Consider the following 19,692-nt stretch of genomic DNA (forward strand, 5'->3'; position numbering starts at 1 on the left):
CAGTACAGCTACTACCATTTTTGTCACTACCATTGTTATCAAAATCACCATAATACCTTCTGTATACTTCATTGTCATTATCATTATCTACATTTCGATACTTCTGGTATTATTACTGCTGCTATGCATCTCTGCTTGTGTGCTCCTTCTCTCACGCCCCACCCCCTCTGCCTCTCTCCCTTGCTCTCTCTGTCGCTCTCCTGCTCTCTCTCTCTCTCTCTCTCTCTCTCTCTCTCTCAACCCAACCGGTCAAGGCAGATGGCCGCCCATCTTGAGCCGGGGTCTGCTCCGAGGTTTCTGCCTTCTAAAAGGCAGTTTTTCCTCGCCACTGTCGCCAAGTGCTTGCTCAAGGGGGAATGTTGGGCTCTCTCTATTTTACAATTTAATTAAAGAGTTTGGTCTAGACCTGCTCTAATTGGAAAGTGTCATGAGATAACTTTTGTTGTGAATTGGCGCTATATAAATAAACTGAATTGAATTGAATTAAACTGAATTGAATTGAAATAGAGGTCAGGTTTAGCCCCGCCCGTGATGAGTACAGCTATGGACACAGATGATTTAGTTGAATCACTGGCTGTATGAAAAGATGGACAACATGAGAGCTCTCCAGAAGCAAAAACATCCACATGGCCCCCTAATGGCAGGCAGCAGTACAGGTCCTAAACCCCTTCGCCTCCATGTCAGGAGATGCGATATGAACCATACTAAAAACACAAACACAAAGTCAAATGAATCCTTATCACGGTTTTTATTAGCTGCACTGCCGGATCACTACTGCACAGACTGTGGCTCCAAATGATGTCACCAGCACTTATATTTGGTGTATTTTGTCTTAACCTTTGCAGAGTGGGGGGAGGTGGTGAATGAATGAAATGAATCATCCATCTTTATGCTAATGGTTTGAACAAATACGGGTGATGGTGTAGTCGTTTTATTCCTTGACTCTCTCCTACAAGTTATAGTGGACAGACGATCAAAGCTAACTCACTGCTACCTTGAATAAAATTATGGATTCCTGGACATGAAACATTAAGGCCAGATATTTGTCCACAGGTTACTGTGCGTATTGTTGTACCCACCACACGCTGTAAACATGGGTCACACGAGGCTTTATTTTGCATCCAATCCCCTGGAACCATGAAGGATCTGCAGTGAAAGGCTTAGGAGGACCTTGAAAAATGAAACTAGATGTTTCTGCTTTGTGTTGTGGTGCTGAAAAGCTGGAAGTATTTACATGGTTCAGTCACGGCTCGGTTAAACCCTCCTCTGCGGCTCACCTCCTGACCTGTGGAAAACACGAGTCGCGCTCTCTGCAGCTGGATGTGCCGTGTTATGACCGTCAGACAGAGCCGCTGCTACATCTTCTGCAGATAAGAATACAGCGGGCATATTCAAGGGCTCGGCTGGTCAAACCGGCTGCAGAAAAGCTTGCTTTGAGCCATCTGAATGACTGTAGAGTACGCCGTGATCTTATCTACAGTGAAATGACCATCCAGGAGAGTTTGTGAAGCTTTTTGCCTGCAACAACTATCTCTGAGTCGTGGTATTAGAGGGTCTTAAACTGGGTCTTCCACCACATCTGCTGCTTCTGATAAGATGAATTAAGCCCGCCGCCCACCTATATATTTCTTCACACTGCAGCTCCTCCTGGCCTCAATTATCCACAAAACCCTGCAGGTGAAATACAGTGATTACGGGCCACCAATCCACCACTTCACTTTGATTGGCTGGAGGGGAGGAGGAACAAAATGATTGTCAATTAGAGCTTGGTTTTGCTTTCACAAAGAAGCTTCCTTTGCATCTGTTTCAAACTTTATCTGAAAACCATCTGCTGAGTGAACTGAACTGATGAAGCCTCTTGGATGAGAGGTGAAACGTCTTCAAAGACAAATAACTAAGTCCAGTAGCGTTCGATTGAATTTCCTTGAGACATCTGCTGAGTGCTTCACATTTAAAAAGTGCAGCTCAGTCTTTGATTACTGACTTGAAATGGGCCACTTATGAATGAGTTACCTGCAGTTATTACTTAGAGACCAAAAACTAGTATGCAGACATGACAGGCTGCCGGCCATAAGTTCAAAGTGACAGAATTTTGTTTGTTAGATACTTCCTTTCTTGTACTCAGTAACAGGTGGACGTGAGCCTGTACTTAACTCTACCTCAGTGCACAACGGGTCTGGTCTGAGCCCATGACGACAGACCAAATGGATGCTGTGTTACATTATTCACAGTCCCCGCTGGACTCATAAGACTGATCTGTTATCAGGACTTGGGCCACTGCTCGTTTCATTAATACCACAAAACGCTGACGTGTCCTTGAAAACTGACAGCAACTCTAAATTGCCCTTGTGCCTCCATGCATGAGATTCTTTCTCCCTCTCTTTTTCACTTTCTCTCGATCTCATTTTCCCCTCCAGTTTCCTATTTAGCCACTTTTGAATCATCATCCTCAATTTATTAACTCAATTATAAGCAATGAGAGGACCACTAAGAGAATTTTGACCTGCTGAGTGTCTCCATTACCATTATTAAGATTGAGGAAGCATAGAGAGCAGGGCCAGCCTACCGGAGGGAATGAGATAGCAACTGGGCTTTATCGCGATCATTAGACCCTCATCAGAGGAAGTATATTTCTCAAAAAATCTATGAAAACCAGAGGACAGACTGAGGTCTTCAGGAGCCGTTTTACGAAAAAGAACCAATGAGCTTTGCAGGCATTGTTTGAGTCAATCATAAAGACAGACAAGCTAATCGTCAGAACCTTCACTCTCTTATGTCAACATGATTCAATAAGTCACAATTACATCCATGAGAGTATCTGTGTGACTGACCAAGAGCATCCGAAGCTCAGTATAATCGACCAAACTGACGAGCTTCAGATATGAATGTTGCCACAAACAAGCTACAAAGTCTAAAACATGGATGTTTACCATTAGGCATTTGTGTGAAATTATGTAAGTTTGAAAAAATTCCCTCAAGGCTTTCCAAAGATATCGTCTTGAAACGGAAATACAATGCCTCGGACCGTAAAACAAAAAGATAAGTGTGATAGGTGTCACCTGTGCCACACACATGAGTCACACACTGCAGCTCACTTTTATTTCTTTGGAGGATTTTTTTTTTTCTTGACCCTAAAAATGTGTTCATTTACTTCACATAAAGGTCCAACTCTGCACTATAAAGGGACACAATGGGTTATAAATAAACTCCTGACAGACTGGACAGCAAGAACAAGAAATTTTACTGCCTTCATTTTTCTGTACCTGAGAGTAAGAAGTAAAGGGACAAAGGCCTGTTCCTGAAAAAGCATCTCTTTATCTACCCATCCTCCTCTATCGCAGTCGAGTATTTCCTTTTTTTTCCCTGCAAAAACCAGACACGCATTAGAATCTGTGTGCGTGTGTTAATCCGTGTGTGGAGGGCCTCTTTACCAGGGTTTGGACTCCAGGAGTTTCATTTGTGCAGTATTTTCAGTGTGGAATTAGTATTTTTTACTTCAGGGTCTGAATACTTCCTCCACTGCTGTCTTTGTCATGTTCTGTACCACAGCCTGGCGTCTGGCAGCGTGCTGCTGACATGCTTTGCCAATGGTAAACGTATATCTGTGCTGTGCGTGGGAATGATAAGCTGTCAACATATCATGGTATGTATAATATATGCTGCACACCTGACGAGGAGCCTTTGCTAAAGTGCTTAGCATCCACAGTGATTGTTTAATTGCATATGTCTAAATGTCAGAGCAAAATGTCAGGGTAACAGAAGTGGTGAAAGTGATGCCAGAGAATTAAGTGATGGCTGAGCCTGCAGTACACCCAGCTGAACACAAGTGTGAGTCAACTCACTGACTGAGTGCAAACAAAAATCCCTAAAGCCAGAGGTGGAAAGTATCGAAGCCTGATATCCTCTCGACCACACGCCTTCATAAATTCTTGCCTCTGATTTTACTCCCATCAGTTATTATTTATTCATTCAACCCAGACAGTGATTAGAGCCCTCTTTTAATTAAACCGACTGACTGTAATTCTACCTGTCTCTCTCACTCTCCCCGTGGACTAAACACCATCACACTCAATCAATGCAATCAATTATTCATCGGGTCGAGCAGACCACAGAATACATTTGGGATACATTTGTTACACAGGAAGCACAGAGGGGCAGAGCTGAGTGAACGGTGGTATCCCGGTCACGTCATCGGGGTCACATACACAACTGTCAGTCTTTCAGGCCGTTTTCCTGCATTTTCAGCTAACAGTAAATCAGTCATGGTGAGATTATTCCATAACATTTGCAATAATCAATGTCTGCAAGGCATCTGTGTTACAAAGCAGTAAAGCAGACGACAGGACGATGGAGAAAAACTCCCCCGATTGCTGCAAAGCAGTCCCTTGGCGGTCATACGGCTTTAGCTGTGCGCCAACAAAAGCCATTTTCTATAATCACATCATCTGTCTTTGAAATAGCGAGAATAGCCGAGAGAAAATAATTTAATGTAAAAGAAAAAAAAACAAAACAATGACTTTCATGATTACAGCAAGTCTCTAATGAGAGCAGAGAGAGTGAAGAGGTGAACAGCTGACTGCACTGACTGAAAACAGTATTTTTACTGCACTCATGTGCTGTATTATACACAATCAGTCCAGTACTGTGCTGTGTTACTGTAAACGCTGTTAAAGGTGTACCCTCTGTTTCTATCATGAGTGTCCCTTTACAGCAAAATGCTTCTTGTTTCACTTGTGTCGGTACCGACTTCCCTGCACTCAGCGGGAGTCCAGTCTATTAAAAAAAACACACACACAGCACAGATGTGTTTTTTGAACACTTCAGCTGATCTTTGTGGCTGGCTGCATTTGAAATCTACAGGAGACGTCAATAATAAGCTGGAACAGGTGTGAGCTCAGACTATCGCAGACAGACTGTTGCTGTTTTCATACTGCACGTTTCTGATATGTCTCAGCCCTCACTCGCTGCCTACACGCCTCACCTTAATGTGATTTAATGACATACATCTAATTTTCAAAAGGGAAGGGGGGAGGGAGCGGGAAACATCAGGCACTATGTAAAATCAAAATGCCAACGCTGCCTTTGAGATATTTGATTAAGACCCCCGCCGTCTTCATCAAACTCCTGCTAATAAGCTTTTTCCTTACTGTGCTTGCAACGTACACACACATACAACAAGCCTGTGCTGTTCCAGGAGCAGCCAGGCTATTTATAGAGCTGTGAGCTTAGCCTCGCCTGGACTCTGACCTTGGAGAGAGTGTGACAAATGACGAGCAGCATTTCAGCAGAAGTCGAGCCATTTTAACAATGAAAGCCGGTCAGAGTGAGAGAGAGAGAGAAAATAATGCCATCTGTACGGGTTTATTTTTGTTTGCCCATGACATACTATGTCTCACTGCCTCGCGAATCATCGACAGCCACAGCCGAAGCCGCGCTGGGGTCGTGAGGCTTAACATCTAAAATTGATCCAGCGGCTAATAGGAAAAGGCAAGTTTAGCTACATGTTGTCATCTTATTGTATTTAGCATTATCAGCCTCGCCCTCAACGACGCCAACATCGGCCTTTAGTCCATGCGAGATAATTCGCAATTAGTCACCGTCTCTGCCATATTGGTTTCAGATACACAAGGCTGTTGACTCACACAGCAGCGCAGTGGGCTTACTGGATACTAATATGAATGCTGAGATGAGCAATACAGAAGCAAAGGAACCACGATTATTAGTGACTGGCAAACACAGGACGGTGTTGCACAAAACAAAAACCTTTATGAATGAGTATGTTAATTTTAGGAGTCATTTACATGGTTCACAATCTTTATTTACACTCTTCCATCCAAGGCTGCATGCAAAGCGGGGATATGAAATCGTAACACATTTAATGACGTTTCCATGTAACCCAGCTGGACGCTGAACCCACCTGTAAAATCTCTGCACCTATAACGCCACGCTGACGTCGTTAATTTACCTGATTTTACCTGTCAAACTGAAACAGCCTGCGTTATCCAAAACAACCTTTGCAAACACGACAGAACAAACTGCTTCATTCGGTTTCAGTGTCTTTTTAAACCTGCTAGCCTTACAATGAAAATAAGTCACTTTATTATGCACGAATTAAGAAGCTTCAAAAGCTCGTTGGTGTTTATTAGCCCACATTATCCTCTTTATCCTCATTATCGTATTAACTGCTGCTTTACTGATTATAGCTGCTGCAGAATTTATTGTTGGGATTCTGTCAGATTTACATCAATAATGTCAAAAATAAATGAAAGGCTGCCGCTTACGGGGCTAAAAGTATTTAAATCTTTTTTGTCTTAACTTTAATTTAAACATATTTCAGGCGTGAACAGTGCACTGATGTTGCAATTAGTACATCCCCTCCAGTCATTTGGACCGAACTGCAGCACTAAAGCAGCTTTGCTTCTCTATTTTTGCGGTAAAATTGGAAGCGGATTAAAAATTAAATCTTGTCATATTAGATAAATTGCGGTACAGAAGTCTCTCATCTTAAAAACTGATGTATTTATAGATGTGTCCGAACAAATACTCCTGAGCCTTACCAACGATAACTACTGTGCTAAATTAACACAACAAGACAAAGACGAAGACGAAGCTTTTACCCATTTTGTGATGAATGCTGCATGTACATTGAGACTGTTTATGTGTCTGTCAAGTTAAATCAAACAGAACCTGGAAACTGTAATGTATATTCTTTCCCCAGCTGTCTGAATGTTTAGCTGAAGCAGCCACAGCAGAATCCTCACTTACTGTAGCAGTGGATAAAAGGTGAAAGGTGCAGCCGTTTGCTTGGAAATTTATAATCAATATTTATGAAAGAGTTCTGCCTGAAGACGTTTATAAATTCTTGTTTGCTAATTGACATGCTGGCCTCACCGAAGTCATTGACACACAAAAAGGGAGAGCAACACTTTTATTAGACAAACAAAGCAGTGACGGGGTTTAATGAGATGTTTTCAGCTGCATTAGACCATCTGAGCAGATAAACCACCAACAGCATGCGAAGGACATCCGGCCGATAAAGTTAATTCCATTAATTAGCTTTTACTTTAATTTTCTCTGTATGTTTAAATTTGATTTCATTTCATTTACATGGTGGGCACCAAAGCCTTTGCCCATCCCACCTGCAGTCAAATCTCTGACTTTAACACAATTAGCTGACAGCTGACCAGAAGCCTCAGCAAATTACTCTCCATGCTGTGGATAAGATTCTAACCATTTCCTCCCAATTCAAAAACAAATCTCATCTATCTGGAGAAATAAAACCTGAAAGGAGAACCTGACATCAGCGGCAACAGCAACAGAAGCTCATCGACATGGGGCTGAATGCGTCTGTGTGAAGACAGGAAATTGTCTCTCGGTGTGTGGTTGAAATGAGGTGCTGTGTGTTTGTCATACCTATAGGGTGACATTGGAGGATTCAGCGGGCACTGAGCTATAAAATTGCTAGTTGAGAGGGAATTAGCGCGGATGGAGAGGTGGAGAGGTGCTGAGGGGAAGACGCTGGTTAAAGACAAAACTTGTGGGTCCTCATTGCCTTTTCCCATCTGGTGCTCATATGGTCGGGATGATGTTGTTTGTCAGCGCCTTCCAAGATATATTGACCATTTAAAAAAAAGGATTCACGAGAGCAGTTTGAAGACTTCCAAGGAGAAGGAGTCTGAAGAGGTCAGAACTTCAGCAGGTTCTGATTTGTTGCACTTTTTGAAGGCCTGCTTAGGCTGAGGCAACTAAAAGTTTTTGGTTAAGCTTACACAACATCTGTGCAGCCTGAGGAGCACAACAGCAAAGCAGTAGCAGCTTCAGTCCTCCGTCAGTGTCTACTTCTTCCCTCTGTGGCCCTCCGTCAACTTTATGCTACTTCTGCCGCTTCTACCTTTGCTACATGACGGATCACTTTTTTGGAAAAATGTACAACACTGCAACAAAACATATGGGCTTTTGTTTATTTTATATCTCACCAGGAAAAGGATAGAAATCATCTTAGAGACTCAACTGATGAAAATGACAAAGTAAAACCTGTCAGTGTAACTATGTTACCTGTTATTAGCATGGCAGATGTTAACATTTCCAAATAACAGCAATGGAAAGGAAAGGAAAGGAAAGGAAAGTGACATATCTTGTCATTGGAGGGAACTCACTCCAACGAAATTTGTTCTCTGCATTTAACCCACCCAAGTGACGTGCACACACACACAGCAAACCCGGGGCAGTGGGCGACCGCGTGCAGCGCCCGGGGAGCAGTGGGGGTTAGGTACCTTGCTCAAGGGTACCTCAGCCATGGACACCGGGACGGGGAATTGAACCAGCAATCCACCGGTTACGGGTCCGACACCCTAACCGCTGATCCACGACTGCCCCTATGCTATGCTATGCTATACACAAGAAGAAAAGCGCACACAAAAAAACCTGATCTGCACCTTTAAGAGCAGAGTAGAGTGAATAGACTTAATTCTCTTTTAGGTGAGATCTTGACTCATGAAACGGCAGCTTCAAAACAAGCCAACAAAGTGTAACAGACGTGTTTGTCTGAGTAGCTCAGGTGTGAAAACACCAACGCTGACAGGAAAAATGTTTTGTGACTGTCACTATCAGCATCAATACCAGATTCCACAAGGCTGCGTGAGAGTCTGATTACAAACTGCTGAGTCATTTTTAGTCAAGGATGCTTCCATGAATTAGCAGGTTATGTTACAAGTGGTCGTTTATGGGTTTTGTGTGGTTAAGTCTGGGTTGGGGTGAGGCTCTGTAGCAATCGGGTTCCCATTTAGCAACAGGTAACGGCAGCGTCTGATGCAGCAGGTTCATTAAGACTGTTTCATCTCAAGATGTAATTATGGTCGGTGAGGTCAGACTGTTTCAGCATAATGAAGATACCAGCAACAACACCAGCAGGCTCAAGACCTTGTGATGTTAGAGATGTGCCTTTGCAAACACCTTCCTGATTCATTGTACAGTATGGCGACATGCTCAGCAGCACCACAATAATATAATTTTCACGGTTAACAGGAGGCAGAGAGAAACGCTTGAACGCCAAATAATGAGGCAAATGATAACAGCCTGAAGCAGCACACACGAACTGAACCAGGAGAAATGAAAAAAATATCATTATTGACATTTTCCTATGTTGCTGCATGTGGTTGATAATTTTGTTTGAGGACAAATGAATAAATTTTTCCTGTATGATTGAGAAAAAAATAATAAAATATGCAACAGCTTGGTTTCGACTCAGGTCAACAACATCTGCACAATCCTCAGGTGTGATGTGACGAATGTAAGACACCCGACCCTGCACAACATGGCTACGACGACGTTTGAGCAAGACATTTCGACAAGGTAGCAGCCAGATGATCTGAACCGTTTAACTTGTGTGTAAAACTGAAGGTGAGCGTCCTGGAAACGTCATGTGACGATGCCTCACACCTGCGCATACCACTACAGTCAGTGAGGCTGGTCGGTCGAACCTGACACATACAAGTCGGATTGGAAAATGTGACGGACGTTTTGCAACACTTTGAGTATTAACTTCACCATTTGAATTTTACATCCTTTACCAAATACATGTGACCGAATTACATGAGCTGGCGTGTTTGTCTGATCCCCAAACTGCTCATAACATGTTACAAAGTGGACCAACTGGACTCCTCGCTACAGTTCACACCATCCAGGTCAGTATAATTTGCTCTAAACAGCCATCAGTACAGTTCAGGGAGCTAAATGTGGTGGTCCATCTATCTATCCATCTGCAGAGTACCATCAATATCAATGCCCTTTCAGATGAGCCTTGATTATCTACCCCAGGGAGTCAAATCGATCTGCGCCTGCTCTCAGTGCTTACTATAAGTCCTAGAAGTGCAGAAAACTGTGTTTGCCAGAAACACTCCTGCACTTCATCTGAGCTGAGCTGATGAACTAGTGGTGAGTAAAGGCCTGGCAGGAGCCACCTCGTCAATATTAATGAGCGCAATATTCATGGAACATACTGAAAATAATCTCTATAGTTCGATGTAGGAGAGAAACCTTGCCAATGAAACTGACTTAATCAGATTTAATTGATTGCGCTCGACGCCTTCATCGAGTGTTTGTCTGCGTCTGACTTCAGTGTCAAGTTGTTAAAGAGCTGACAGTCGTGTGCATCTGTACAAGGAAACTTTAGAAGCTGCGAACGCTAACACATCTCCACCTCCTCATGCAGGTGCGTGGCCTTCGTGAGTTGTTTTCAGTTAGCATTAAGATGAATATTAAAGGCGCGCTGTGATGATATGTCAAAAACAAGGTTTACTGCCGAGGCAGTGAGGAGGCGTCATGTGTCAGCACATCAGCTGCGAGGAATCGGACCAATGACTTCTCCATTCAGTCAGTCAGATCATCACACCACGAAGCCATTTCCTACTATAGCCTATAGCTGTGGTTTGTTTGCTTACTTTTGAGTAAATTATTTCTGTGGGCCAATTTGGACTTGGACAGTTTGAATATCCAAAGAGTTTTATATTTTAAGCAGATGCATTATTTCAGAGGAGTTTTTCTGAGGAAGTTTTTAAAAAGTTCTCCAGACATTTGTTCAGGTTCAGGTGAGGCTCCTCAGCTGTTACTTATTTTCTATTTGTCTGTGTGTTGAATGTGTGAAATGGTAATTAGCAGATGAATGATTAATGCTCAATGTCTGCGTCAATTAATTTGCGCCTTCTCTGCTCCACGTTTAACCTTGTATTCTAGAGGCCATGCGGTAACTTTTCCAACAAATGTTAATACTTTGCTTCAGACTGTTGGTGATGAAATAAAATCTCACATTCAGACGTTCACTGCTGAAAACCGTGTTTGGTTCTGATCATGAGGCAACTGTTTGAAAAACCTCAACTTCAGTGGCCAGAATGAGAGTAAACTGCACACACAGAAAGGCGCTCGATGTCTGTTCTTTGCACCAAAGACGACATGAGAGAGGAAGAAGTTGCCTCGGAGTGTGCGCACGTCTCTGGACGTTTGTTGCTGTAATTGTTCCTTGTATTCTCGCTGTCGTTCAGCAGACAAATATGCAGAATATGCTGTGAAACGAGAACGCTCCATAAGCCCAGCATCACATTTTCAGTCGAGCAGCCAGAGCAAATGCACAAGGTCTCAATTAGAGCTGATGTTTTGGCTGCAGAAAGCTGCCTGAAGCAACGTTAGCATTTTGAAGCCGGAGCCCATTTTCAGAGAAAGACTCAAAGATCCCGGTTCGCTCGCAGGGGCTCCCAGAAGAAGATACCGTGCCATTACTCCAGACCCCATCAGCTCTGAGTGGATGAACGTGCTCTCCCACAAACACACCCGAGCTCTGACTGTTTCTTCTTCCTAATTTCTGTTTCCTCGGGTTTGACTGCCTTCTGTCACCCCCCACCCGACCCGTCCCTGTCACAACCGATGACTCAAACTTTGTAATTGCCTTTTTAATCCTTTCTAGGACAGCACATGTGTCAGCGTCGGGCAATTCGGGGCACCGTTCGCCTCGGGATACACAGGAAAAGCTTATGACACAATGGTCGCAAGTGTGAATCACCACCCTGACAGAAAAGTCGATGTGGAAGTGTTGCATTCTGCCCTGCTTCAACAGCCGTCTTCCAGATGTCTCTGAGCAACACTTAATCAGGAGGGCAGGACAAGTTAAAACCACCGGATTGATAAAAGGTTTCGTAAGGTTCGGTATAGAAATGAACTCAAATGCGAATCGGACCACAGATGGAAAAACGAGAAGGCAAAAGTGACGTCCTGCGTTCACTGAGTAGTAATAACATGTCTCAGAGTGTTGAATGAGCACATGTGAGACTTATTTTCAAACTGCACCTCTCTGTGAACCTCTGTGAACCGCCTCAGTCCTCAGAAGGAGACGAGTGCAGATGTGGGCTGAACTTTTATTAAGATGACCCGATGCCACATTCACACAAAGACACATCTTGAATTCAAATGGGCTCCTGCAGCATTTACAACAACTTTGCTTCTCTTCAAAACAAACACTGAACTGCAGCCAGCTTTTAATATTCACACATTCTCATCCCACAGTATAAGAGACTGTCCTCACCGAAATAAACAACATCTTGTTCATTTTTAACAGGCCACTTCATAAATCCTGGATTTTTAAGCAGAGATGTCATTTTGAAAACACTTTTAACTATGTCATTTCTCTTTTTGTGAAAAATGAGACGATTATTATTCAAAGCATGTTTTGTTCTTTTCCTCAACGTTCCTGGGAGCGAATTCGAATGTTAGCCGAGCAAAATAAATGACGGCCAAACTCACGCAACCAAAAGACTTAGTTAAGATAAAGACTGTGATTACAGCTCATGACACAGCACATGTTATCTGACGGTGTGGGATGAAGAAAGTCTAATGCTGCACCTCATATTCACCACCCGACCTCCAGGCTGTGCTGTCTGATCCACAGACTGCTTCCTGTGTCGGTGCTGTGGATCGCGATGTGGGGAGTCATCCAAGATGGCCGTAACAGCATTGCTGACTTCAATAGTGAAACACTCAACCATATCCACATAGTTTTTGTTGCCATGGCGAGTAAACTGATTTGTATGAGACCTTCAAACATATGGGAAATTCAAAACACTTTACATAAAATACACAAAGGTTGCTCCAACTGTTGTATAAATAAGCAGCTGTTTGTTATGTGTGCGGCTTTCAGAAGCCGGTTGAGGTCTTGGCACAGAGCCAGCTGATCACAACATGCTGGCACAATAACAGCTTTGTATCGATAAAGCGACAGAAACCCGTCCTGCCCTCACACCCATCTCAACCCTGACACGTCGTCTTCGCACTTCATTTTGTCTTCTCCGTCATCGTCTTCCTCCTGATCCTCTTTAAATCAGTTGGTCTTTATACTTTCCTGCCTTCTCTTCTTTCCCATCTTGTCGTCTTTCTCTTCTCTTCCTTTCTGCCTCTTTTGATTTTTTCCCTTTATCGTCCCTGTGCATCTGCCATCCTCCACAACACCCTCTTTCTCTCCGTTCTTCTCCTTCCCCTGTTCCTCCCTGTGTCTCTCTCTCCCTCTCTCTCTATGAGGCCACTTTCTATTAGTGTGAATTACAGTTTCCCGGTCCAGAGGATGTCGGCGTGTGAAAGCGCCCCTCTAACTCACAATAAGGTAGTCATCCATTTTTCTTGACGCTTGCCTTTTTGTCCCAAGCAAAGACAACAACAGCTCCATTAACAAAGCGAGGGAGGACAGGCCAGGCGGCGCACCCCGCCGACTGCACAGAGCCTGGGCCGGCCACGAGGTCAGCCTCTCAGTCAGCTTTTATTACGTCGGCGCTTACAGGAAGCAGCGACGCAGCTTGAGACCAGCCAATGTCAAATGAGGCGGTTCTCAGGTTTTTCTTTCAGCGACACGGCAGAGGATTGTCCACACTGTTGTTATTTCCCTGCCAGGCAGAGTTGGCTGACTGAAGTTATGCACCTGCTCTCTTTACACTGGAAGAAACCTAATGTGAAACTGACAGTAATTAACCAGCAGCCACTGGCAGAACATTTCTGTGATTTTCATAGTGACCCTGTGATTACTGTAATTTCCAACTGATGGTTCACCTCCAGGATGAAGCCGCCACATCTTGGCCGTCGTGCCACATCAGCATGCATCCAGCCGCTACTAATGCTTCTGTATTACAATCAAAGTTTAATATGCTTAAGATTAGAAAAATCTGTTTCTCCATTTTCATCACTCTCACTCTCATTGACACAAACTCGAGTTTCGCTTCACCGTCTTGTCTTTGATCAACCCATGCAGACATGAGGAGGACACATGGACACAGAAAGGCTCCGTCCAGTGAATTCAAACCCGGAAGCTTCTGTGAGCCCGCAGCGCTGAGCGCCAGTGATACCATTAATCCTAATGAAGTGCATATATTTAAGTCACTAATCTGCCCTCAGTCCCAGTGTTTGAGTGAGGCTTGCTCATGAACCAATGTTGTATCTGTTCATGAGCCAAAACGCAAACAGCGCTGCTCTTTATCAGCAAAACGAGCTTATTGGTAAGTCTGTCCTGCATGTCGTTATGACAATCCAAGCAGCATATGTGCATCAAAACGAGTCCGTGTTCTGTTCTTCTGCAGGGTTCACTGAATGGCTGCCTGTGTTATTTACTGCTTTATCCACATTGTTGCTGACCTTTAAGAGTAATGCTGCAGACAGTGGACAGGTTCGTTCTTCTACCCGGCACCTATATTACCCACAATGCAACTGGACCATCCACAGTCAGTATCACACCTCACCCAGTTCCCTCTGGAGCCACAAAACACTTTGCACAGCCTTCCCCCCCCCCCCCCCCCCCCCCCCCCCCCACACACACACAGAATTACTCCCCAAAGCCGTTAATGACTTCTCCTCGTGAACTCCAGGTAAAAGTTACTTTGAGTAAAGGTTAGTTTCTGCACTTGCATGCCAACAATATCTCCTAGAAATGGCGTTTGTACACAAATCATTTTGCAACATCAAATAAGGGGAACCTAACTGCAGCCTGAATGAAGCTTAAAAATAAAGTCTAATTCTAGATTGGTGGTGAACAAATAAAAGCACATTAGTTAAGTTAAGAGAAGCGTCAAGTTTTTGGTTAAAAGTTCCAGAAAACAAACGAAATGTGCTGTCGCTGAGTACTTTTCACTCATATGTTCTGCATCAACATTTTTGGTTGGTCAGCTACATTAATTAATCAAATCTCCTCATTAAGAGAAAATGTATCTGGTTGGCATTTCTCTTATCAATTTATCTGCTGTTGCTCATGAGCTGTATATAAAGGACAAGGAAACAGGGCTGCTGAGTCCACAGTTGCTGACAGTTTCACCAAAAACTTCACAGATTTCACTGATTAGCCGTTTCCAGGCTGGTTTTTAACACCACTGAGTTTTGGATCTTTTCTCTGGCTTCATACTTTGATATAGGAATGAAGTATTTGTGTGTACTTCTCCTTAAAATCTGAAATTAGACTAAAATTGGTTTGCTTTTCATTTTTTTAAATCCTGTCTCAGTGCGATACTCAGGTATGAAAGGTGAACGAGTCTTGGAGTTGGAAGGCAGATTTGGGAGAACGTTAACCTTTCGTTTCATGTGTTTTTCTGGCAGCTGCTGTGAACGTTGGCGCTGATGCAAAACAAAGAACAAGTTGGCCACAGAAGTTCTATAACCAGACAAAAACACTAGAAATCTTGAAGCTGCAGAGTTATGGATTGGTGCCTCTTTTTTTGGCCTAAAATTCACATTTTCTTGCCACACAGACTGAACAACAAACAAAGAAAGGCTTTTCAATGCGATAACAATGGACTTGAGCAAAAGCACACACAGTAGAAAAACTACTGTTCCTTCCCCATGCAGATACTTAAACAGCTCTGGGCTCAGTTTTCCCCTTCACCTATTATTTAAAGATCTCTCTGTGTTTTCTCCTTTTGTAATTCCCTCAGCATCGACATGCAACTTTGATGAAGAGTAACCCTGTTAAGAGCCTGCCAAAGAGCTGTGTATACAGACCGGGGGCCGACAGAGCCTGGGACAGTAATGGCTTTGGCTCTGCTGAGGAACTCCTCTCACCCCCAGTGCTCGCAAACGTGACGCCAGCCAGCTGCACGAATCTTACGCAATAACTTCAACTGACTGCCCAGCATGCACTGATCAAAAATTTACTGAGGCTTTTAGGCTGTACAGTTGGCCTACAGACATTTTTATCACTCGAACCATCGGAATGATCTTTAAATTCTTGGATTTTCTGTCGAAAGAAATGTGCCAAAACCCCAAATGCAACATTTAAATAAAATCAATGCTTTCCAACCAATGCCGAAAGAAAGAAAGAAAGAAAAACTGTAAAAACATATAAAGCTAAAACATTCATGATGTCTGCAGCAAGAGCAGGCTCCACCATAAGCTAATCCCACATGTGATCCAGCAGCACAGCATCATCGCTAATTACAGCAACACCATTCACATAAAATCAACAACATGACTTTTAAACAGCCCGGGGGCCACTGCATAGTATTCACTGAGCTTTAAATATACAGGAGAGAGCAGTGAACGCTGTGAGCGATCATATTTCAGCAGCATCTCATGAGGCCTTCTAATATTTCAGGCACAGGAACTCAATTATGAGGCCGAGGTTTTGATTTCTTAGAATAATACAGGACTGAATTCAATTAAGTGCACCCGGAATATATCTGGCAATCTCTCAGAGGAAGGGCCACAGTGAAACAGATGAGATCTGCATCATTCATAGGATTAGTTATTGCTCTAATAGAAAAGCACATTGACTGAGGTGCCTGAAGGAGCGCATTTAGAGGAGGGAGATCAATAATTGATGGTTACGGAGGCTCGGCGGTTTGGCGCAAACACAAGTGCGCGGCTGTGAAGTTGCACACGCCGGTCCAGGCTCATCTCACTCCCTTTAATAAAGCCTTGAAAGAGGCACTGCAGTCCGCGACGCCACCTGTGCAAAGGTGCCTAAGACGGGAACATTTAACCCCCACAGTCGAGCGTTTGAAGGTGCCTCGACGAGAGACGCTGCGCGGCGGTCACTTTGTGCAACCGGGTGCGCATTTTCCCCCAGCGTGCAAAGTGATGTTGCACGACTGTTCTCTTTGAAGGACAGGAGGCAGCGGCTGAATTACAATGCGCCCTGCGCAGTCCTCCCCTCTTCCCTCTCCACTGACAGTGCGTGTGCCCACGGCGCTCAACATTTGTGTGACCCAGTCCCGACAGCTCGCGATGAGCCCCGCGCACAGCTGACGACGGTTTGATCGTTTCAGTATGGGCACGTGCAGCCAAACTTGACTCAACATCTCCTACAGAAAACTGGTGCTGATGAACGACAAGAAGCCAAAGGCAAAAGAGTCGAGCAACTAATGCGTTTTTACACATTTCACTTCACATATGTGTTCTGAAGGGGATGCCAGCTGCCGTTTAGGCAAACCAAACGCAGCTGCGCGTTGATAAATGAGGTGACCTTCCAGAGCAGGTCGCTCGGAGGAGTTTAGCTTAATGTGCATGGATAAAGTGCGAGAAACCTGCAAATCGAGTCAAAAGAGAAGCCAGTTGCCCACCTCATCCTGCTGCGGCTGATTCGGTCTCTGATTCGGCTGCTCCTTGGTCGCTGTCATTGTAAACTCCTCGTAGGATTCAACTTGGCTCGAATCCTGGAAGAAAAACGGTCAAATTCCGGTTTTTCGTGGGGGGAAAAGTCACAAGAGGGGAAAGATGCGGCGGCGGCGGGCAAAGCGCCGTCTTGTCAACTGCAGAATCTTAAACAGGAGTGGGAGCGGAGGGACGGATCCGTCACCGCTGAATATCTGCGAAGGTCTTGGACGAGCGTCTGACGAGAATCCAACGCAGCCTGTGCGTTCACATCAGCCCCGGGAAAGGGAGGAGAGTTTCGGACACGCTCGTTACCGAACCTAGAAAGCTCTCACATGTTACCATCACGCCTCTTCTCTGGCTGCTGAGGAAGTGCTGGGCTCGATAACTCTCCCCCCTCGTCTCCTCTCAGTGATGCTGGTATTTTGGAGGATAAAGGGGAAGAAGAGGAGGAGGAGGAGGAGGAGGAGGAGGAAGAGGCGGGGTGTTCAAGTGGTCTTGTGATGGTTTCCTGGGAGGGTGGGGGGTTGCACTAGCTGGATTAAAACAAAAACACACATGATAAGAGTGCAGTATGAACTCTTCTGCCTGTTCAGACTGGATCCTGCATCACGCCCGGTCTCTGGGCCCGGAGCCGGGCAGGAGCTGTCCGCGGTGCTGAAAGCCCCGCTGCACATTCAGCCTCATTTCTGATGTAGGTGCCCCCATCAGCAGCACCAGCAGCAGCACCACCTCTGCTTATCACGCACTAAACACCGGCCACAGTTTCAGTCAAGGCTGTTGTTTTGCTATAAAGCAGCTTTTCGTTGGCCTTGGGCGAGGAGCTTAAATGGTCAATAAAAAGAGATTCAGCGCGGCTCAGCACGGCTCGCTGTGGGTTGTTAAATACGTGCAGGGCAAAGATGCAATTGCATCGGTGTGTGGAGTACTCAGCAGTGTAATGACACCTGTGAACCCGACGCTATATCAAGCTTAGCGCCGGGTTTATAAGAGACCAGTGTTTTCTCATAGACGCAACTTTATGGTGCAGGAGGCCCACATGCTGAAGCCGCATCATTAACACACACACACACACACACACACACACACACACACACACACACACACACACGCAGAATGGGAGGCTGTGATATTAAGTCTCATATCTTTGATGTCTCGGCCAGACAAAGATCAATATTTTGTATCTGAGTTTGAATTCTGGGGTGAATTTCTAAGCTTACTGGAGATTGTGAGGAGTGATAACTCACACACATGACTTTGACCACACATGAGGACACACCAGTGCCAGAAATAAACTACCTTGTGTGCTGTACTTGTACTTTACTTGAGTACTCTGACTTTATGCTGCATCATTTTAATGCAACTCCACTACATTTTGGAGGCAAATATTCTACCGTCTACTCCGCTACATGTACGTGATTACTTTGGTTGCTTTGCAGATTTAGATTATTAATGTAAAATACAACTGTGACCAGTTTCGTTAAAATGAGAGATTTGTCAGCTGACTCAGCAGCTCCGTTTCTTTCTGGAGCTTCACATGTTTCAGCTCCTCGTTTTTAGTTGTCCGCCCACAACCTGAAGCTCCTGCTTTGGTCCACTTTCACTGCTCTTGTGTTGTCAGCTCCATCATGGGAGGCAACCAGAGAAAGAAGCTCCAAAAGCCCACCGTAGTCCACCTGCTCAGCAGCAAACAGCAGATAGACGCTGGTGAACACACTCGAGTGTTAGCAGATAAGAAAAACAAGCAGATTTCTTTCTGGTCCAAAAGAAATGCCCTCACAGAAACACACCGTGATCAAAGCACCGAGGAGCACCTTGACACTCTGGCTGTGTCCCAGTTCCACACCGCATACTGTTTTCATGCTAATTTAATTGTATGCGCATTATGCACTAAACTCATTTAAAGGAAATTACGCAACGCGCACAGAACACAAAGTAGATCAAGGCACTTCATCCTGACAGTTAACAAAGAAACACCATCTGTAAAATAGTGATTAGTTATATATTTGTACTCGTTATTTTTGCACTGGATTGTGGGAACGTGGCATCAAAAATCAGGGCGTGTTAGTTTGCATCCTGACTGCTCTGAGTGTCTCTGTTTTTGCACTTTTCCAGTCTGAACACGATGCAAAAGTAGCTTAGAATTCTTATCAATATTATGTAGTTTGGATATTTTATTGTGTGCAATTCTAAGTAAAAAAAGTGAAGCAACAAAGAAGACAGCAGTGCATTACATTGCAGTCTGAGTACTACTAGAAGCTAGCTGGAAGCTCAACATGCCTCCAGGGACACTCCTGCAGATCCTGCTTAAGCATTCCTCTCAGTCCTGTCGCAAATTACTGTTTGAAATCAGCTCCATTTTACTGATTACACTTCAAACCACAGCTAATATTACAAACTCTAAACACTCCGAGGAGAGTTACAACGAATAAACAGACCAAAACATGGTCTTTCTTTTTCTGTGTCCACAAAGTGTGGACAGAGTGTCAACATAAAGTCAACTGAAAGATTCATTAGACATCATTCCTCAAAACAACATCAGTGTTGAGTGTTGATGATGATGATGGCTTTGTTCAACGCAGGACCTAA

The 19,692-nt window shown here is 44.2% G+C and overlaps 1 protein-coding gene across 6 annotated transcripts in view; it reads right to left on the reverse strand.

Annotated features, from left to right (window-relative positions):
- LOC124066982 (inactive dipeptidyl peptidase 10-like) overlaps positions 1-19,692 on the reverse strand; it is a 148,675-nt gene that overhangs the window by 65,896 nt on the left and 63,087 nt on the right. The window contains exon 1 of one of the 6 annotated variants that reach the window (XM_046403935.1): positions 17,073-17,533. The exons of the other annotated variants lie outside the window; for them this stretch is intronic. Within the exon in view, the coding sequence (XP_046259891.1) occupies positions 17,073-17,129 (57 nt within the window). The 5' untranslated portion in view covers positions 17,130-17,533. Of the gene's footprint in view, positions 1-17,072; positions 17,534-19,692 lie in introns of those variants that run through there. 6 annotated transcript variants of the gene reach the window in all.

This window comes from Scatophagus argus, chromosome 11, assembly GCF_020382885.2.
Source record: "Scatophagus argus isolate fScaArg1 chromosome 11, fScaArg1.pri, whole genome shotgun sequence".
Lineage (NCBI taxonomy): Eukaryota > Metazoa > Chordata > Actinopteri > Scatophagidae > Scatophagus > Scatophagus argus.